Genomic DNA, 22,494 nt, shown 5'->3' on the forward strand with positions numbered 1-22,494 from the left:
CGAGAGATTGGTGTGGCGTGTTTCAAAGGGCACCAATGAAGTCTTTACTGATTGGGGTGGCTTCTGGCAGTTGCATCTCAGGAATTTAAATGGTTTTCTAAGGTGGTTCCTATGCATTGGGCAGGGCTGCCGCTGATAAGGTAAAACTCTTGTTCACAAGGGTTGCAGGGAAGTTAAGAATACTTTATTTTTGACCATAAACAAAGCTTTGGTCTTATTTTTGAGATTCCCAGAAAATACCTGGGAAGGAGTAAGATTTACTTGAAGGTCATATAAGCAAGGTTCACCGTTATTTTAACATTTGCATAATATTTCTGTGTTGGCGACCTTCATGACAAATGTTAGCCATATTGGAGTTTTTGGTTGATAGCTGATGAGAGGCTTCAACCCAGACTCAGTGGTCAGGGGTTTTCTTTTCTTCTGGTACCCAATAATTTTCTCCATCTTTCTATCTTGTCCCCTTGGGCTCTGTTTTCCATTCCCCAGTTGCCAAGTTTCCTTGTTCTAGAATTCATGCTGCCTAGCAGAACCTATCACTACCACTCTGCTCCATTCACTGTGCTTTGTAACTTACTTTTTTTTTTTTTGTGGTTATTATCTTTAGTTTTAGAGAAGGACACTGAGACTCAGCAAGGTTTATAGGTGACTGACTACTTTGTATTTTCATTTTTGCAATGCTGGGTGTTAAAACCTAGGGCCTTGCGTCCACCATTGAATCTCACCCCAGCCCTTCATCATCATCATCATCATCATCATATCAGATTTATTTGTTTAAATGTATGTGTACATCTGTGTGAGTATCTGTCATGTATGTTCAGGTGCCCAAGAAGGCCAGAAGGGAGCATTGGATTCTCTGGAGCTCAAGTTGGTGCCTGAGCTGATGAGAGTGCTGGGAACAGAACTTAATCCTCTGCAAGAGCTCTCAGTAAATGTATATGCTCTTGGCTACCAAGCCGATATCTCTCCTGCTCCAGTTAATTAATTAATTAGGCTTTTTGAGACTGGGTCTCACATAACCCTGACTGACCTTGGATTCACTCTGTGAGGATGATCTTGAATTCTTTCCATCTTCTTGCCTTTGCCTCCCCAATGCGGGATTACAAGTCCGTGCCTCCATGCCTGGTTCCACCATATTTAGATGCATGTTTAAGCCAGGTGGCAAGGGCCTTTAATCCCAGCACTCAGAGGCAGAGGCAGATGGATCTCTGAGTTTGAGACAAGCCTGGTCTACGAGAGCTAGTTCCAGGACAGCCTCCAAAACCACAGAGAAACCTTGCCTCAAAAAAAACAAAATACAAAACAAAATACAAAAAACAAAAAACACCCCCCCAAAACACCCCAAAACAAAAAACCCAAAACAAAATGCATGTTTATTGGCTTTTATTTTTGGATCCACACTATTAGGAACTTTCTTCTTTTTTCTATCAGAGTTATTTAGCCTAGTAAGAGCTCATATTTCCTGAATCTTCCCATTTAATACAGATTATCCAATTGCCTTCAGATGGTGAAGTTGAGCTCTCATTGAGGGGGATAAGATGTAGTCATCACCTACAACAGGGATAAAAGAAAGAAGCCCTCTTGGCCAAGTGTGCTTGCTAGTCTAGTTTGGGTTCTGGCACACACACACGTGCTTTGCTAAGTTACTTTAAATTTTGCTTTTGTTCCTTTGTGCAAGACCAAGACCACTCTTCATTTGTTCCTAAGAACATGTTTCTGAGTTGCGCTCTAGAGTGTCTTAGGCCTCATCATAAGCTCCATCATCCGACTGCTGTGGATGGGCTACTGTGGCTCCTGGAAAGCCTGGCTCTTCCAGCGGTGTTCCCTTGCTGTGGTTCAGCCATTTCTTACTGATTCACACCCAGCCAGGGGTGTGTGTGAAGCTGCCTTTCAGAAGGCTGAGCCTTGCACAGAGATCCTGACAGAAACAGAGATATTCTGGTTTTTGTTTTTAAATACATTTACTTATTTATTTATTCATTTATTACATATACAGGTGTTATTTTGCCTGCACACCAGAAGAAGGCACCAGATCTGACTGTAGATGGTTGTGAGCTACCTTGTGGTTGCTGGGAATTGAACTTAGGACCTCTGAAAGAGTAGCCAGTGCTCTTAACCTCTGAGCCATCTCTCCAGGCCCAGAGATACTCTGTTTAACTTTAGGTCTTCCTCCATTACAAGTTCTTTTTGTTTTTCCATTTTATTTTGGCTAGGAATGCAGGGAGTATATGTTTTGAAAGATTGCTACACATCGTTCCTATTCTTGCATTTATGAATAATGAAATCATTTTTTTCTCTCTGCCTTTTAACTGATCACACGCTAGAACTCCTGATTAGCAAGAGAAAATGAGTGTTATCGCACTCATTATAATTATAGCTGAGACCACACATATGTGATGTTTTAGTGTGTATGAAAAATCTTGTCACTGGGCATGGTGATGCGTGGCTGTGATGCTGGACTCTCTGGAGGTGGAGGCTGGAGGTTTATACATACTGAATTTGAGGTCAACCTGGGGTATATGAGAGACCTTGTTTCTAAAAAAAAAAAAAACCTGTGCACACACACACACACACACACACACACACACACACACGCATTGCGTGTGTGTGTATTTGAAGACAGGGTCCCTCCATGTAGTCCCTGCTGGCCTAGAGCTCACTACATAAACCAGACTAGCTTCAAACTCATAGACATCCACCGTGGCTTTGCCTCTCAAGTCCTGGGAATAAAGGCGTGCCCCATCATGTCTATTTTATAGCATTTTTTTTTTTTTTTTGAGACAGGATTTCTTTGTGAAACAGTTCTGGTTGTCTTGGAACTTACTCTGTAGACAGGCTGGCCTTGAACTCACAGAAATCCACCTGTCTCTGCCTCCTGAGTGCTGGGATTAAAGGCATGTGCTGCCACTGCCCGGCTATATTTTTTAAATATGGCTTATAAAGTGGTCCTGTGTGTTATTTCATCATCATTGATTTTTCAGAGTTTCTACAAACTCCTCCTTCATCCACCCTTTGGTCACCTCATGGTGTAAATTATGTGATTTAGATAGAAAGGGTAGGTAGGAGCTGGAGAAGTAGCTCAGCAGTTAAGAGCACTGGCTGCTCTTCTAGAGGACCTGGGTTCAATTCCCAGCACCCATATGGCAGCTCACAATTGTTTGTAACTCCAGTTTCAGGGGATCAAACACCCTCACACAGACATGCAGGCAAAACACCAGGACACATAAAATAAATTAATATATCTTTAAAAAGGCAGGGAAATGTTTCTTGCTGCCTCTCGTTTACTAGATTTTAAGTAATGAGTCTTTTTATGGCCAAGGAGTGCCTCTTTATAAGTTGGTGCTGCTGTTAAGCTCCAGGTGTAAACATTTTATGTGTCTCAGCATCCGTACTGTACCTGTGTGCATCTCAGCCCACTGCAGCATCCTTACTGTACCCAGAATGCCTGTTCTGTTAGCTGCTTCTCAGACCTCTTACATTTTGGTCTGGTAAGATGGTCCAAGCTTGTTTTGTTTGCTTCCTACCCTAGTTCTTAAACCAGCAATTTCCCAACGTTCCTTATTCTTTTCAATGTATCTTAGCATTTAGCTTCTTTTAAATAGAGAATCTCAGGGCTCTGGCAGTTTCACAAAAGTGTTAGGTGGTTCATATGCCATTAAAACTAGAAAGGTGCTGGGCTAGAGCTGTGTCTGTCAACACCGCAGCCAAATGTTGATGGGAATAAAAGTGCCACCTAAGTGGTCATTCACTGTGTGCATCAGCCACCTCTCTTGTGACTGTGGCAAAATGCCTGACACAAGTGCCTGAATGGAGTTCATCTGGCTCCCAGTTTGAAGATGTCGTGGCAGAGAAGGCATGTGGCAAGAGTAGGCAGCTGTTACTCACATGGCATCCAGGGCCAGGAAGCAGAGCCCACTTTCTCCTTTTCGTTCAGTCCCAGAGACGGTGCTGTCCATCCACATTCAAAGTGGGTCTTTGTTTTCCCATTAAACCTGGAAAAATTCTGACGGACATTCCTGTTTTAGTTAGGGTTTCCATTGCTGCGAAGAGCCACAGTGACCACAGCAACTCTTATAAAGGAAAACATTTAATTGGGGCTGGCTTACAGTTCAGAGGGTTAGTCCATGGTCATCATGGTGGGAAGCATGGCATCATGCAGACATGCATGGTGCTGGAGAGGTAGCTGAGAGTTTTACATCTGATCCAAAGGCAGCAGGAAGAGACTGTGTGAGCCACTGGTCTGGCTTGAGCATCTGCATCCTCAAAGCCCTTCCACTTAGTGTCACACTTCCTCCAGCAAAGCCACACCTACTTCAGCAAGGCCATATTCCTAATAGTGCCACTCCCTGTGGGCTAATTGGGGCCATTTTCCTTCAAACCACCACAGCACCTATAGGTATATTTTCATAAATTCATTCTTGTTGGCAATGACGATCAACCTTAATGTCATGTAGAGAAATATCTACTTGAATTAATTGAGTTCGTTTACAATATAATTAAAATGCTCTAGAAATGGAATAGGGCAGTATGTGTTAAGTGTGAGGACTTGGTCTAAAGGAGTAGTTCTGTTACGAGTAGGTTTTTCCTGCTTGCCTGGGTGCCATATTGTTACAAGTAGTTTTTTCCATTGGTTCCACCGCTGCGCCAGCCCCAATTAACATACACAGACTCTGTATTTGATATAAAGCTGTTGGCCAGTTACTAGTTTCTTATGGGCTAGCTCTGTCTTAAGTATTAACCAACTTCTATTAATCTAAGTATTTCCACGTGGTCTTATCTTACCGGAGAATGGGCTGGACCTCTGTTGTCTCCAGTCTCTTCATGCTGACTCCTCCCTACTACTTCCTCGAATCCTCCTTGTCTCCTAGTCCCACCTATCTTGCTTTCCTATTGGCCAACAGTGCTTTATTCATTAACCAGTATGAGAAACATATTTACAGAATGACATCTCCCATCATAGTTCTCTTTATGTTTTTTTTTTGAAAAAATAGATGTATGGAAAGTTATTACTCCCCATGAGGTGTTTGCAGGTGGTAGAATCTGCCCAAACTAGCTGTACTTTATAGATGTCTCTCAGCTTTAATCCTGAAATTTTGTCTTCAGCTGACAACACAGATTTGCTGAGACATAAAGTAGAGGGGAGCTGTCAACTGCCCTGTTTAATCAGTTGTTTGAACCTCTTTAAAAAAGCAAATGAAAATGAGAGAATAATCGAGCAGTTGCCTTTCTCATCATGCCGTACACTTCTCTAGGAGATGCTTAAATAAACCCACGGAAGTTTAGACTCTACTTTCCGAGAATCTGATCAAGTTGATCTAAGCAGAGGTTTTGGCTATTACTTTTGTTTGATTTTTAGCCTCTGATGATTTTGAAATATGCATCTAAATAAAGGACATCTGGCCCAACTTGAAGCTGCATTAAAGAAATGCTAGAGACATGGGGTGATGGTCATTGTGAGGAGGATTTGGGGACAGGAATGGTGGTCATTTTGAATACATGCCAGGAATAAGGGTGATGGTCATTGTGAGAAGTGCTGGAGACACAGATGAAGGTCATTGCGTCTCTTATTGGAGTACGGCACAAAACCAAATGGTAGCCTTCCTTCACTTTCCCTTGAAGTTTATCAGGAACTGCTCTACCCTTTCTTCCTTTGGGAACCTTCTGTAGGAAGTCATGGCCCTTGACTGCCAGCACAGCTTGTTCTCACCTCCCTGTCTTACCCTTTCTGCATGGTTGGGTCTGGGTCCTCGTGGAGACAGAAGCTTAGGAATACTCAACAACAGCCAACATGCCTTAGGCCTCTTGTGTGTAGACATTGTGCTGATCACAAAGGCTCTAGTGTCCCACTCTTGGAACTTAAGGTTTTGGAATGTGAGCTATAAGGAGTCTGTGGGGTTCTGGAGAGAGGTCTGGACTGGAAAACATGAACACTGAAAAATTCTAGATCTCTTGGGCTCGGTACATACTGACATCCAGAGTTGACAGATGAATTTACTGAGTGAGGCAGGAAGAATGTTAAAAGCTGGAGGAGGGGGCGAAGTGTTGTGGAATGTTGTCTTCCGGGCATGACTCAGCTCTTGTACTCTTGAACATCTAGCAGCCATGATTAACTGCGCAAGACCTGAACAGGATTGGGCCTATCAACATTCCATCATGGAAGTGGGAAGGGACTCCCAAGGCCCCTCTGGTCTCTGGGCTTCTGTCAACAGTTAATGTTAATGGTTGCTAGGGAAGGGAGAAATGTTTTCATCAGTGGTATAGCCACAGGCAAGTTGCACATATTCCTGTAACCAACCCTAATTAAGTTCTTTCATACCCCCACCACCAGGAGCATGACAGAAGAAGGTGACTGGTTAGGAGGAGGAAGGGGTTAAGAGAGAGTAGTGGGGATAAATATGATCAAATGTATTATGACATTGGTATGTGTGATTGATATATATTAATAAGAAACTTTGAAAGGATTTACTGAGTGAGTAAAAGAAAGTATAATTTTGCTTAAAGGTGGCGCACTGCTGTGTTTAGGTATTTTGAAGTGGAAGAGATATTAAGCTATGTACATTAGACTTTCCTGGAAGAAAGAAGATGGGTTAATAAAATGCTTTTTCCTTCTTTTGGTTTTTTAGGTTCTCAAATTTATAGACTATCTGCATACAGTAATGTAGCAGAGAGTAAGCATAAAGTACTCAACCCATTTTCGGCCTTCGCACTCTGGCACTCCCGGTAGGGCAGGGCCTGGGTTCCTGGAGGTCCTGCTCCCACAGCCAGCAGGCAGAAACTGGGAAGCCAATCTTGTAGGCAGAGCACATCCGGCCCTTTGAAGTTGACTTCAGTGGAGGTTCTATTTGAAGAGACTATGACAGGATATAGTCCACAGTGGGATGCGCGTTGCTTCCGGAAGCCTCCCTTAGCCAGGGAGTGTTTTGTTATGGTGTGGAATCTGTCTGCTCAGAATTCATCCACACGAGGCCCCTTTTGGTGCAGGTATGCGTGTGGGGCTGAGGTGGTTCTGAGGCCTTCTGTGATTTCCCTTCTTTCTTAAACCTCTATGTGCGCCAGCTTCTCTGTCTCTCTGACTTTCCCAGCCACCCCCGCCCCCTCATAGATGAGGTCATTAGGATTTGGAGCCAGGAGAAGTGCATTTCTGTAACTTTAAATCTCCATGTTCAGTTTGGAACACACACTCTTTCAGGAGGCAGTTATACTTAACTGTTGGAGGACAGTTTGCTTAATTGGGCTCTTTAGACTACAAAAATGAGCTGGCTGGAGGAATTCTGCCAATTTGTGAGTAGGCTCAGTGCTCCTCATTCTCACTTACTTCACATTTACTGTTGCCTTCACGTCCATGATGGGATGTGAACCACAGTCTGGCTTTCATAAGCTTCTTAGGGCTTGATTGGATTTTTCTGTGCTTTCTACTGTGAATACCCAACTTGCTGGTTTTGCTTGAGGAAGGGGTATGATGGGAGGAGAGAGGCCAGGGTGGGTTTCTTCCTAATGATAAGATGAGGGTGGGCCTTTGAAGAGGAGGTTGTCTATTATAAGCTGTGTTGTTATAGAACCCCTGTGGAGAGAAGGAAGCTTTGGTATAGAATCCTGGCAGAGAGAAGGATCATGCAGAGTGGTAGGGAGGGGCCAGGAAGAGTGAGGAGAATATGCAAATCTGGGGAGACATTAATTGATGGGATGGCCTCACTTGCTGGGGATACTGAAGGAGGGACTGCAAGACCTAAGGGGATTTGAGTTTCATCTGTTGCTACCATAGTTGCTTTTGTCTGGGTTGGGCCTCCTCAGCCCCAACCAACGCAAACCACATCTGATCAGTGAGGTGAGCCCAAGAGGGAGAGGTAGCCTCCCTCAGGTCTTGCTCATGCCTTAGGCTGTGAGGGTGAAATGTCTGGAAAAGAATCATACCTCCTGGGAGCTAGTTTCAGTCCTATGTACATCTTGTTGAAAACTCCACTCAGTGGTCTAATGAGGATTGTCAAGTTCATGACATCATTGTGCAGTTCCCTTCAGGTCCTTCTCTGGGGTTGTAAGAGACCAAATAGAGGGAAGAGGAAGTTTTTGAAGAGGAATCTAGCAAACTAGTAAAGTGAGGTATGCTTATATCTTAATACCAGGGTCTCCTTCACCTTAACTACTTTAAACTCTATGACACAGACAGTAAGTTACTATGGGACGCTGAAGCCGCAGCAAAAGCTGGCTCTTTCAGGAAGCTTCAGGTGACTCTCACCAGATAGCACTGAGCTGTCTTAGCATATCTGTGACCCGTTTGTACCATTGCTAAAAAAAAAGAAAGAAAAGAAAACCAACCAATCCCCCCCCCCCCAGATATGTGATTAGGAAACCTATGCAAGAATGTTTGTAGAGGCATTATTTACAAAAACAAGAACAACAAAAAAATGGAATTTAACCTAAATATCCATCAACAAATAAAGTGTGATAAAGTCACATAGCAAAATCCTGTACAATGGTGAAAAGGAAATAGCTAGAAGTAAAGGATTAAGAGGGAGAATTTTCTCAATGCTGAGCAAGATAGCAAGTTATACATTACTGCTAGTGATATTCACATGAATGTTAATTGAAATGTATGAGAATAATAGATAGCAAGTTCTCCAAAGTATTTACCCCTAGGGAAGGTTCAAAAATAATTGGGGAGAACCAATAGTGTTGTTATTGTTAATATTTTCTTAAGGCCCCAGATAGGCAGTATTGATTATACGTTAGAAAATTGGCTTTTCCTATCTGTACATTTTATCCTATGGAGTCAACCAATTTTGTTTAAAAGTATTGAGAAAAAAATGACCTCTTCACTGAACATGTGTGGGTCTCCTGGCATTAGACCCTGAGAAGCACATGCCAGCAGTTACTCACATGGCACTGACATTGTATTAAACATTATAGATCTGAACATGATATAGCACATAGAAGGGTGCGCACCTGTTATATGAAAACATGATATCATCTTATGAAGGGTACTCAGCCTTGATGGAACTTGGCTTCTGCAGCAGATCCTGGAACCAATGCCCTGGGAACACCTTTGTTACATGCTAGATGCCCTGTAAGAAATTTTAGCAGTTAAGGCCGGGGCACATGTGGCTCAGTTGCTAGAGTGCTTGCTTAGCATTCATGAAGTTCTGTCTCCAGGACTACATAAAATACTGCTTGCCTGTAATCCCCATGCTGGGGAGCAGAGACGGGGGATTGGAAGCGCAAGGGCATCCTACAGTATATTACGTTTGAAGTCAGCCTGGGTTACATTTTAGAGTTGAGCGCTCATGTAAGGGCAGAGGGGAGCTATATACTGCTTTAGACAGGGAATAATCCCTTTGGATCAGAATTTAGAAGGGACCCTTTCAGTGTGGAGACTGGGTTTGGGGAGAGAGGGTGCCTTCGGAGAGCAGTTAGGAAAGGGTTACTGCCTCCCACACCAGCCACAGAACAGCCTGCAGGAACACTTCAGAACTGTGTTTTTTTAAGCTATCAGTCTTTAAAAAAAAAAAAAAAATGGGGTGGAGGGGGCACTGGTGAGAGAGCCCAGGCGATAGAGTTGCTTGCTACCAAACTGGGTGACTTGAATTCAGTCCCAGAAGCCACATGGTAGATGGAGAGAACGGACTCCTCCGAGTTGTTCTCTTACCACCACAGGTGTTTGAGTGAGCATGCTCAACACAATAAATACATTAATAAAATATTTTTAAAAATTCTTCCATATTTTTATAGTATGTCTGTGGCTGCAGTTTTTTTCATTTGAACCTCTGAGCTTAGTGTGATATTTGATTATTATTTTTGAGGTACTGTGGAATACACCCAGGATTTGCTTGTTAGGTAAGCCTCTACCACTGGGCTACCCAGCCCTAGCCCCAGCAGTCAGCGTTGTAAAAGCAGCTCCCCGTTAACCCTTGTGTGCAGCCAGGGTGGACGACTAACAACTTAGGTTGAGTCTCAGCTTCATTTAATAATGAATTTTATATCTATGATTTCTTTTAAGTTTGAGACGTATTGATTCAAGCCAGCCTTTTTCCTGGTACTCAGGAAGCAAAGGCAGGCAGGTCTCTGAGTTCGAGGCCAGCCTGGTCTACAGAGTGAGTTCCAGTACAGCCAGGGAGACACAGAGAAACCTTTTCTTGCTCCCCTCACCCCCAAAGTCTTGATTTAGAGAGTATTTAGGTAGACATTGCAATGTGCTCAGGTCTGGTTCCTTCTAGATCCTTCCAAGAGATATCTTCTGTGTCTCTTAAATTTCTTCCTTGTAAATCTTCAATTTTATTTTTGCTCTCTTCTGTCTATCTTCCAAACTCTTAAAATAATATGTATCATGTCCTGCGCTGCTGCTTATTTCCCAACCACCCCCTTCCTTATTTCTCTCCCTTTTATGTATTTAGACAGGGTCTGACTGTAGAGCTCAAACTGACCTTAGGACTCACTATGTAGCTTAAGCTGTCTTTGAGCTTCTGCTTCAGTCTCCTTCTGTTTAAAATATGTATTTCTTTATTGTGTGCTTGTGTGGGTTGGGGGCATAACAGCCATGCTCTCTCTCTGTGTGTGTGTACATCAGAGGACAACTTTCAGGGGTTGGCTCTCTCCTGCACCACGTGGGGTTCTGGGAATTAAACTCAAGTCATCAGGCTTGGTAGCAAGCACCTTTACATGCTAAGCCATTTTCCTGGCACTCCCTCTCTTTTGCTTCTTAAATTTTTTTTTACCTTTACTTAGTGTGTGTGTTGTATGTATAGGAGCACATGTATGATACACCCCATCCCATACCAGTAGTGCATGAAGAGCTAAGTAAACAAAATGATCTTTAAATGGATGACCAGTGAATACAAGAGTAACTTTCCTTGGAAATGGGGATAGAGTATGATAAAAAAAAAAAAAAGTAAAAGAGAATAAAAAGTACAATCTTTCCAATTCTATTAGTTCAACTTTTGTGCTTATGAAGTAATGAAGACAATTCAAGAGGATGTGTTTAAGTTGGTAGAATGCTTGCCTATCATGGATGCAACTCTAGGTCCAATTTCTAGCATGTCATAAATTGGGTATGGTAGTATATGACTGTAATCCTAGGAAGGTGGTGGCAGGAAGATGGTGAGTCCAAAGTCATTTCTGCATCATGGCAAGCACAAGCCCAGCCTGGGCCACATGAGATTGTACCTCTAAATTAAATAGAATAAATGGGTTCAGTGGGTAAAGTGCTGGCTATTCAAGTGTAAATACCTGAGTTAAATCCCCAGAACCTATGTAAAGCTGGGCACAGTAGTGGACATCTGCAGTCCCAGTGTTTTTACAGTGAGATGGAAGCTGGATGACACTTGTAGGCCAATTAGCTGGGAGCACACCGTTGTGAAACAATAAGACAACCCTCCCTGACTCTCAAAGTTGGATCAGGAAGAGGGATACCCAAGGTCGTTCCCTGACCTCCACCCATGAAAGTACAATTACACATATACATAGACACATCACACAAACACACTGTACACATACACACGAAGAAATAAAGAATAATTATTTGGTATACTTAATAGAATAACATTTAGAATAAGTAATATTTCCACAATAATTCATATCGCATTTATAGCGGAAAGTGTATATATGTGTGAGTTATAGGTTCTTGCAGATTGATCTGAGTTCTTCCGTTATTTTCTAGGGACATTTTGAAGACCATAGCTCTGGGACAGATGCTGTCCTTGTGTATATGTGGCACAGCCATCACCAGCCAGTATTTGGCAGAAAAGTACAGAGTGAATACGCCCATGCTTCAGAGCTTCATCAACTACTGCCTGCTGTTCCTGGTTTACACAGTGATGCTGGCATTTCAGTCTGGTACGTCACATGCAGGAACCATCTGTTCCATAAATGTTTGTGCTCTTCCTTTTTAAGACGTTTTTGCATGTGTATGTGTGGTGCATGTATGTATACATGTTTGCATGTGATGTGTGTGTGTGTGTGTATGTAACCTAACCTGACTAGGAGGTGCTATACTTCTATTTCCATCATTTAAAATCACTAGTATGTTGTTTGTTACTCCCTAAGGGAATCAGTGTTGCTTCTCTGTGTCAAGATTAATAACTTGTTTGTTTGTTTGTTTTGTGGTGCTAGGTATTGGACCTTTGATGTTGTCCCCAATCCTTTCTTTGCATATTTTAAGATTTATTTATTATATGTGTTTAAGTATCCATGTGAGTCTATGTATGCATGTGTCTTGGGGTATGCACAGAGGACAGAAGGAGGCATTGGGTGTCTTCTTCCAATACTCTACTGTTTCTTTGAGGCAGGATCTCTCCCTGAACTTAGAGCTATGTTATTTTCAGCTAGATTAGAAGTCAGCAAGCCTCAGAGCCTCCTGATTCCACTTATGTTGGGTTATGGGCATGTGTACCGGGTGCCAGCTTCTTCCATGGGTTCTGAGGACTGAACTCTGATAATCATGAATGTATAGCAAATGCTCTTACTGAGCCACCTCTCTAGTCCTTTGTAAATCTTAATTTTGAGTTAAGATCTTGCCAAGTTGTTCTTTTTAAATTTAGTCTTCTTGCCTCAGCTTCCTGAGTAGCTGGGATCACAGCCACCAAACCTGCTTATTAACATTATTACTATCAATTATTGTCACTGTCGGAAATAGAAGCCAGTTGTGAGATCAGAGAAACATATTAAGGTCTCACAGTTGGCAAGATCTCTAGGGCAAGGTGGGGGTGGGCAGAACTAGCAAATAAGTGGTAGCTCTGGGCTCTGCTTTCCTTTGGAGGCCCTTGTCTTCAGGAAGCCAGTGTCATTCACAAATACATCAGTGTGGTTCCCTTGAAGCTATGCCTATCATGTGCTTTTCTGTCACGTGATGAGAATGCTTGCTCTAAATTTTCAGAGTGCTCTTGGTAACTGTATTTTAGTGGTAGTTATGTTATGGGAGTCTTTCTGGAATAAACACTCTGACACCAGTGAGAGTGGAGAAGAGAGACATTGCTGGCTGAACTGAAGCCAGGACAGCCCTGAAAGCCTTCAATGCTGGGTCCAGTTTGCATTCTCATTTTATACTCTAAAACTACAAGGTGTGGTGGCCAAGCAAGCATGATTTTACAGAAGTGTATGTGGCAGCCAGTTAAGGGCTATTTCTCCAGTTCATTCAGTTCCAGGTAGCAGCGAAACCATGCTTAGCAATAGGCTTAACAATGCCTTAAGTGAGTCACTAAGTAAACAAAAACACCAGTATCTCATCATTGATCTTTTTGTAAAAACCTTATTCTACTTAAGTTAGTTATTGTACTTGATCTTAGCCAAGATGCCAAGAAGCGATAGCCACTGACAGAGGCAACTTAAGGGAGAAAGGGCTTATTCAGGGTCACCATTTGAGGGGACTTGGCATCATGGTGGGTAGGCATGTAGCCTGGAGGTCCGTCTCTTAGGTAATTCTAGCTCTTGTCAGGCTCACAGTATTAACTACCACAACTGGGATTCTCACCACTTTCCTTTCTTTCTTTTTGTTGCTTTTTTTTTTTTTTTTTTTTTGAGATAGGGTCGCCCTGGCTGGTTTGGAGCTCCCTCATGTAGACCAAGTTGGCTTTGAACTCATCCTCCTCTACCTGCTGAGTGCTGGAATTAAAGGCTTTTACCGCCATGCCCCATTATTTCTTTATAGATTATTTTACCCCAAAGCCTCCCCAACATGTGTGCCAACTCTTTGTGTCTTTGTATCCAGAGATGAGTAAATCCTTGGTGATTTAAAGCGGTAGAATTGGGCTGTGTGTGGGCAGTTAGAAAGCATTTGTTAACGGTGCCACTAAAGCTTTTTCTGAGCTTATTACTGGCTTCAGTTTCACTCGAAAATGCATCTCTTTCTAAACAATGACCTGGCTGTGTTTTCTTCAAAGAAACCCATGCTAGGGGTCTCAATAACCAATCAGTTTGTCAAAACATGGCACTTTTCCAAAAGAGTCTGGCTTGTCAGAAATGGCTTCAGTCATGCTCACAGATGGCTATATTATTTATTATTATTGTTTGAGGCGGAGTCTTATATATCCCAGGCTGGCCTTAAGTTCCCTGTGTAGCCAAGGATGACCTTGAACTGCTGGTCCTCCATTTCCATCTCCTGATTACAGCTGTGCACAGCCATGCTGTGTTCATGCGGCACTCTACCAATCGAGCTACATCCCCAGCCCTGAATATTATATGTACGTTTCCACTTTTCTCCAGCTCTCTTCCCGCCGTTCTCCTTACACAGTTGTGTGGTCTTCCAGCTTTATACTAGACAAACCTGGCGGTGATGGCACTGATGTCTGGCCTCTGGGTAGTTGAAGTTAGGACAGGCCACACTTGAGATACACAGCAGACCCTTGCTTTGATTTTCTGGTCTACAGAGTGATATGTGTTGTACCATATGTAATGCGTACTCACCCAGCTTTCTTTCAACCAGGCAGTGATAACCTCTTAGAGATTTTGAGAAGAAAATGGTGGAAATACACGCTCCTAGGACTTGCTGACGTGGAGGCCAATTATCTCATTGTCAGAGCATACCAGTACACGACACTGACCAGTGTCCAGGTAAGAAGGAGTTGGGATGATCTGGGTTTTGTGCTCCCTAGAGGAGAACATGTACTCATATATGTGTATCTATTTTTATTGGAAACCTGTGCATCGGAAGAAGCCCTAAACACAGGTGGATGATAGGTGTTTTCCAGTACAGCATATGTTCTGCTGAGTCACATTTCCTGAAATTACTGACAATGTATACTTTTTGTGTTGATCACTTCCCAGGCTGCTCACACTATAGCAGATTAGAATAGTGCTGAGCAAAATAAGGGTAAATATTTAGCTGTCACTTGCTGTGGTGATGCTGACAGCCCTGTTGTGTTTTTGGCTCAAGCACAGAGGTAAGTGTGGTTCTGTACTGCAAAGCTAAAGGTTTTTAAAGCCAGTGAGGATGTAGGAGCCACTGAAGGAGCCTACTGGACACACTAGCCAGAGGTGATAACAACAGTGAAGCTCTTGTCCCTTCTCCTCCACAGATTTAATTTTAAAATTACATATTATTGTTAGTGTGTGTGGAGGTCTGGTGGCAACTCTGTGGAGTCAGTTCTTTCCATCCTCCTTCTCATGGGTTCTGGGGACTGAACTTGGGCCTCCAAGCTTGCCCAACAAGTACCTTCACCCCTGGGCCATCTTACCAGCCTGTTATTATTCTTGCAGGGTTGAAAGGAAAATGTTCCTTCATAGCAGTACTTATCAACCTTGTAGTTGAGAAAGACGAGTCCGGCTGTCTTAGTGTTAGCAAAGATGAAGCATGTCACTGCCCTGACTTGCCTTGACTTAACAGCCAAATATTCTATAATTTGGAGGTGAAAGTGAGATACACCACTGTACACTTCGGAGTTCAATAATTCTATAGCTTTCTCAAGAAAGGGCCTTGCATTGTAGCTGCCAATAGCCTGATACCCACTATGTACTGAACTCACAATCCTCCTATGTGAGCCACCTTCCACCAAGTGCTAGGTTTGCAGGTAGGAGTCACTGCCTGGTTTCTATAGCTTTAAAAAGAATTTAAGACAGGGTCTTGGTTATTGCAGCTTGGTCTCTGTTGTAGCTAAGGATGATTCTGAACTTCTAGTCTTCTTGCCTCCACCTCCCAGGGCTGTGATTACAGTTATACACCACCACATTCTTTTCATACTGCACTAGCCAGGGCTCAAACCCAAAGCTTTAGGCATGCTAGGCAAGCATTCTACTCACAGAGCTGTACTCCCTCTGAACCACCTCTTACAAGTATTTTTAATTTAAATAATTTAAATCTTATTTTATATATTCTGGTGTTCTTAGTGTGTGTGTGTGTGTGTGTGTGTGTGTGTGTGTGTGTGTGTGAATATTTTGACTACATGTATAGATGTCTACCATGTAGATGCGTAGTGCCCCCAGAGGCCAGAAGAGGGTGTCAGATTCCTAGGAACTGGAATTACAGACAGTTGTGAGCCTTCATTTGGATGCAGAGAACCAAACCTGGGTTCTCTGCAAGAACAAGTAACTCTTAACTGCCGAGCCATCTCTCCTGTACTATGTGAGTGTTTTGCCTGTGTGTGTGTGTGTTTCTGTACCACATGTGTGTGAAGGTGTTCATAGAGGCCATTAAGGGCATACCCCTGTAATTGAAATTACAGGTTTTTGTGAGTCACATGAATGCTGGAAATTGATCCCTGGTCCTTTGGAAGAGCAGCCAGTGCTCCCAAACCACTGAGCCATCTCTCTAGCTTTTTCCCGTAACTTGTTGAGGTTTCATTTTTCTCACTATCCTAACACAGGTATGTTCTCTAGATCTCCAAATTCTGGGAACTATCAAGGAATTGAGGTAAATCAAATGTATTTTATTTTGAAAAGGCAAGGCTTGTTGAAAATCAGTGTTTTCCAATGTGAGTATAGACTACATGATTTCCCCTCATTTTTATATCCATGTTCCTCCCGTACTAGGGTCTTAGGTAGTACTCTGCTCACTGAGCCACTATGATGCTTTTTAAAACTTCCATTAAATGAGACTTCTGGGACTGAAAGTATTAAAGACCCTCCCTTGCTCCCCGAGCCAAGAAAACAGTCAGAAAGTAAGTTCCTGTAGATGCATGGCCCAAGGTAACAGGTGTCAGACGAGACTGGGTGGCATTTCAGAGTGGGTGGGACCTGAGATTATAGGATCTGGTCTAAGCACTTGTGTGTTGGCTCACAGACTGGCTGGCTGGAGATCACTCAGTTACAAAGTTGAGGCTGAAGCCCCTGTAGCTCTTCCCATGACACAAGCGACTCTCCCATAGTCATGTCCCACCAAGGGTTCTTAGAGATAGAGTAAATTTAGGCTTGGTGTGAAGATATAGTTTTGGGGTAGGATGTCTCTCCTATGATAGTTTTTAGAGTGGGCTCTTCCAACTTTTTTTTTTCCTAAGAAATATAGCTTATCCCATGTAAAGCCATTACGGCTGGATTCTACTGGTGTCTTCCAGTAGTTTGTTGTTCAGGTAGGCTCACAGAAGCAAAAAGCCAGGGCCCATCACTGGAGGTATGCTGGCCGCCAGTGCCTCCAATTGCCATGAGAACAAGCAATAAACTGCTTTAGCCAGGATCCCACAGACTGCTTGGGGCTTGTTCTGTCCATGGGGCAAACTGCAAACCCCACAGAGTGGGCAATGAGGTAGAAGTTTTGGGAATGTAATTAGTGTACAGCATACATTTACACTTTATTCCTGAATATACTAATACATCAAGAATTATCCTTCAGGGGTTGGAGAGATGTCTCAGTGCTTAAAAACGCTTGCAACTAACTGGAGTTGTTTCCAGTGTGCACATTAGGTGGCTCACAGTCACCTGCAACTCAGTTCCGGGAGACTTAACACCCTCTTCTGGGCTACACACCCACCTACCCCACAGAAATTAAAATGCTTTTCAGTGTATTTCATCTTTGAATTCGAACATGCACGCGCGCGCACACACACACACACACACACACACACACACACACACACACACAGAGTCAAATTAAGAACCCAGTAAGTGAATTCTCTGTTCTTTCTTATCTTGCCATTGGATTTGATCAGCTGGACAGTATGAGGGGTATAGCAAGTATCTTTGGGACCCAAGTGATAGAGGAACATAAGCTAAAGATGAACAGGGATCCATGTTGAGAGCAAGCATGTATCTCACGTGGTAGAACTGAACTCTGAACTCTATATCAGGGAGATAGTGTCTGTTTATTCCCTCATAGTAGCCTGTACTTGGTAGCACTTTGTTCAATTACAATTAAATATAGGACTTTGTGATTTCTAATTTCATGTCTGTCCAGTTTAGTATTTGCGCCTCAGGACAGGGTTAACATCTGTTTTGTTCAACTCTGTATTTCCAGCTCATTTTATGACACACACACACAGTTGCTAGGCCAAACCCTCTTACAGAGTCTCAGACACTGGACATGCTTAATAAATATCTGTTGACTGTGTAAATGGATGTACTAGAAGGAGACTCTGTTTCCTGATTTAAGAATAAACCCAGAGGGGAATGTAGAGGCTCCTGGACAAAATGAATAGACTCAGCCCTTGAGTCTCTCTGTTTGTTTTGAGACTGGTCTCATCTATCCCAGGCTGGTCTAGGATTCACTATATAGCCAACAATAACCCTGAACTCCTAATCCTCCTGCCTCTAGAGATCAAACTCAGGGCTTTGTGCCCACTAGGCAAGCACCCTGCCAGTTGAGCTACATCCCCAGCCTGTCTTTTAACTGTATAATTTGGGGTTTTGTGTGTATATCTACAATAGGTTTGCAAATCCAATGTGAGAGTCAATACAAGGATGGAATGAGTTAGCTCAGGTAAAGTGCTTGTATGCAGGGCCAGCCTTGATCCATGTTTCCGCAAGTACTTTCTCCTGTTCCTACTCAATTGTGCTTTTCGTTTCAAGCTGCTGAGATGCTTGAAGCTGCTTGCTTTCCTTCCCCTCAGCTCCTGGATTGCTTCGGGATTCCTGTGTTGATGGCTCTCTCCTGGTTTATTCTCCGTGCAAGATACAAAGTGATCCACTTCATTGCCGTGTTTGTCTGCCTGCTGGGTGTAGGGACCATGGTTGGTGCAGATATATTAGCAGGGAGAGAAGACAATTCAGGTGAGACTGTGCCACTTGCTCAGCCATAGAAGTGTATCTTCAGGTCAGTCTGGCAAAGTTACCCTGACAGAAAGTGGGTGATGGGGGAACTCTTCTTCTGAGGGTGAACAAGAGTCCATGGGATGGGGGAATTCTTCTGAGGGTGAGCCAGAGTTCATACTGCGAGCAAGCCTGCACCCACTTGCTGGGCTGTCTCCTCCTCAGTGGGGTGTGCTGGCGCGTGTTTTCTCAGAGCACTCTGCACTTCCTGTAGCACGTTGCTCACTCACTGCTGAATATTTAACTTCACTTTCCCATTTAAGCATGTTTAACATTTTTTAAAAGTACGCTTGTAGAAATCATCTTTTGCTTTGAACATTTTGGATTAGTTACTCCAGAACCCTATATTCTTTAGCTTGTTCTCTTTTTCTCTCCCTTTTAATGTCATTCTTTCTCTGTTTCTTTTTCTTCCTCCGTTTTCTTTGTTTCTTCTCTTTCTCTATCCTTTTCCTTCCCTTCTCCTTCATTCCTTCTTTTCCATCCTTCCTTCGACTCTACCCTCTCCCTCTCCTCTCCCTTCATTTTTTTCCCCTTGAACTCAAAGTCCTCCTTCAGCTCCCAATTGCTGTGGAACAACAAACCTGTGCTACCATACTCCACAGTGCTTTGCTTTTATAACAAAAGAGACTTGGCTGGAGACCTTTTTAATGACTCTGTTGATCTGGATGCTTTATTTCAATAGACAGTATCGATGCTAAACTAGGTCTGAAGTTATCCAGTCTCCAAGGTAACTTCTGTGTCTCTTTGAATCAAGATAAAGTCACTTTCTTTACCAAGCTTTCTTTCCTATAGTTCTAAACAAATCTCTTCAATACAGTCCATGAATCTGTCATGTCTTTAGATGGCTTCCTGTCATGATGGTATACAGTACCATCCTCCAGTCTGTTGGTCTCCCAAGGAGTCAGAATGTGAAAAATCATACCAGTGTTGAGCCAGACAGTAAGGACAGGAGCCTTTAAACTTAAAGAAACTAGACTTAAATAAAATTTCATTCAAATGAACTGAGTTTGGTAACTCTCGGCTTACCTGTTGACAACACATTCCTTTTTGTGCCTCATTGTCCTGTAGGGAGTGATGTTCTTATCGGTGACATCTTGGTCCTGCTTGGGGCTTCCCTGTATGCTGTGTCTAATGTGTGCGAAGAGTACATCGTGAAGAAGCTGAGCAGACAGGAGTTTTTAGGGATGGTGGGCCTATTTGGGACAATCATCAGTGGCATACAGCTGTAAGAATCTACAAGTTTTCATTAAAACAAGATAAACAAATATGGGAGTAGGGGGCAGGGAGCATGAATTATAACAAAGTATAATGACGTATATGTGAAATACATTAAGACAAAGGGCCAGCGAAATGCCTCAGTGGGTAAGGGTGCCTGCTACCAAGCCTGATGACCTGAGTTCAGTCCCTGGGACACATACGTGGTAGAGAGAAGAAACTCCTGTGAATTATCTTCTCACCTCCACTGCACATTGTGGCATGTGTGCACATATACTCACACACACATGCACTCACACACACACTTACACATACATACACTCACACACTCACATACACAAACTCACATACACACTCACATACACATGCACTCACACACACACTCACACATACATGCAATCACACACTCACATACACAAACTCACATACACACTCACATACACATGCACTCACACACACTCACACATACATGCAATCACACACTCACACACACAAACTCACATACACACTCACACACACATATACTCACACACACCTATACACACACTCATATACACACTCACACACAAACTCATACACACACACAAACTCACATACACACTCACACACACATATACTCACACACACACCTATACACACACTCATATACACACTCACACATACATATACTCACACACTCACACACAAACTCACATACACACTCACACACACATATACTTACACACACACCCATACACACACTCACACACACTCAGATACATACCACACAGTGAAGAAATATAATAACAACTAAAATACCAAAATGAAACCCATTACTTAACATGCAAACTTACACTTTTTTAAATTAGAGGGTAGGGGCTAGAGAAATGGCTCAGCAATGAAGAACTCTTGCCATTTTGCCAGAGGACCTCAGAGAATTGGTTCTCAGCAACCATATCATGGCTCATAACCATTGTAAACTCAGTTCTAGGGACTCTTTCTGACTCTTTCTGACCTCCAGGGGCACCAGAAAACACACAGTGTGCAGACGTACATGCAGGCTAAACACTCATACACATATAATAAAATAAATCTAAAAATGACTTTAATGAGAAAATATTTGATAGATGATTCCTTTCTCTAACTACCAGTATTTGTTTAACCCCAAATCATATTGGAAATCAGTAACTTGATAAAAATCTAATAAAGGATTCTATTCTTTTTTTTTACTATTAAATTTGCTTGGTTTTTGAGACAAGGTCTTATACTGTAGCTCAGGCTAGTCTCCATGTTATGGCAATCCTGCCTCAGCCTCCTGAATTCTGGGATTACAAGTATGAGTCACATGCCTGTCTAGAGATTTGTATATTCTAAGAAAGAAACAAAACAAAACAAAAACAAAAAACAACTCAGCATAACTCTTTGCCTTACTCAAATTACAGCAGCTAAACTTTCTATAAAATAAGTAAGAAAAATTAACATGTAGATCTTTACATAGCCTCTTGTTTTGATCTTAGATTGATTGTGGAATATAAGGACATTGCCAGGATTCACTGGGACTGGAAAATTGGTATGTAATTACATGATGACTTTTGAAATCAGCATTTTGTCCTCTAGCTGACAAAAATGCACACCAAGGAAGGAACACTTCATTTTAATCACACCAGTGATGGTGTCTTGCTCTAAGCCTCTAGGCTTCCTTCTTAATCTTAGTAAGAAATAGCTTTTCTTTTCTGGGAATTCTGAATAGAACCAAGACTGACCTTCATCACATTAGCTATCAAGCAAATAAATCTAAGTCTCAGGTCCTTGAACTTGTAAAGTTTATCACGGGCTTCTTGTAATATGTAAAGCATTAACCTCAAGTGATGGTTGGATGTAATACATCTGCTACCTCCACTCTTCTGATATTTTTGGGAATAAAGTAGAAACTGTTAGGTTAGGAAAGATAGGGACCTTGATGATGAGAAAGAAGTAGTTAAATAGTACATAAATGTTATTGAAGATTGTATGCTATGCCTAGATAATGCAGGGAAATTAACTATCTTAGGTATCCCAAAAGTGCATGTATGTGTGTGAGGATGTGTGTGTGAGATTGTGTGTGTGTGTGTGTGTGTGTGTGAGAGAGAAAGACTGTGTGTGAGAGTATATGTGAGATTTTGTGTGTGTGTGTGTTTGTATGCTCACGTGCTCGGGCACGTATGTTCAGCATAGGATGTGGTTTAAAATTGCTTATAAAACAGACATTGCTACTGCAGTCATCTGCATGGTCAGCACTGTCCTAAAGTGGAGAATGATATTGCTCTGTCTTGGAACATGTAATTCAATAGGTTGGATAAAATATAGTGGATCTAAAGTCTATCTTTGATGTCCTAAAAATACTTTATTGTGAATTCAGTCATACACACCACATCCAACCAACCAAATAAAAGCAAACAAGGCCAGCGAGGGATTTCTTCTTTTGATATGTGATGTTGACCTGGCTTTTGTTGACCTTTTATATCACAGCCATCTTCTTGTCTTGGGAGAGTGGGTGATGCGGGGCAATAAGGGCTGTTGACTCGGTCACACCAGAAGGAGGATTTATGGTCTTGATCACCTGACTCCATGTTGGATCTTCACAAGTTGTTATTTTATGGTTATTAT

At 42.4% G+C, this 22,494-nt stretch overlaps 2 protein-coding genes across 2 annotated transcripts in view; one reads left to right on the plus strand and one right to left on the minus strand.

Moving 5' to 3' along the window:
* The window catches only part of Acat1 (acetyl-CoA acetyltransferase 1), a 191,769-nt gene extending 187,805 nt beyond the window's left edge, over window positions 1–3,964 (minus strand). Inside the window, exon 1 of the mRNA XM_051197479.1 lies at window positions 3,958–3,964. The gene's annotated coding sequence lies outside the window, so the exon portion shown is untranslated. The remainder of the gene's footprint in view (window positions 1–3,957) is intronic.
* Window positions 1–22,494, plus strand: part of Slc35f2 (solute carrier family 35 member F2) — a 50,683-nt gene that overhangs the window by 22,343 nt on the left and 5,846 nt on the right. The window contains exons 2-6 of the mRNA XM_051197481.1: window positions 11,645–11,820; window positions 14,405–14,532; window positions 18,456–18,615; window positions 19,723–19,879; window positions 21,366–21,418. Coding sequence (XP_051053438.1) covers window positions 11,645–11,820; window positions 14,405–14,532; window positions 18,456–18,615; window positions 19,723–19,879; window positions 21,366–21,418 — 674 coding nt within the window. The remainder of the gene's footprint in view (window positions 1–11,644; window positions 11,821–14,404; window positions 14,533–18,455; window positions 18,616–19,722; window positions 19,880–21,365; window positions 21,419–22,494) is intronic.

Source organism: Phodopus roborovskii, unplaced genomic scaffold (genome assembly GCF_943737965.1).
Source record: "Phodopus roborovskii unplaced genomic scaffold, PHOROB, whole genome shotgun sequence".
In the NCBI taxonomy this organism is placed as follows: domain Eukaryota; kingdom Metazoa; phylum Chordata; class Mammalia; order Rodentia; family Cricetidae; genus Phodopus; species Phodopus roborovskii.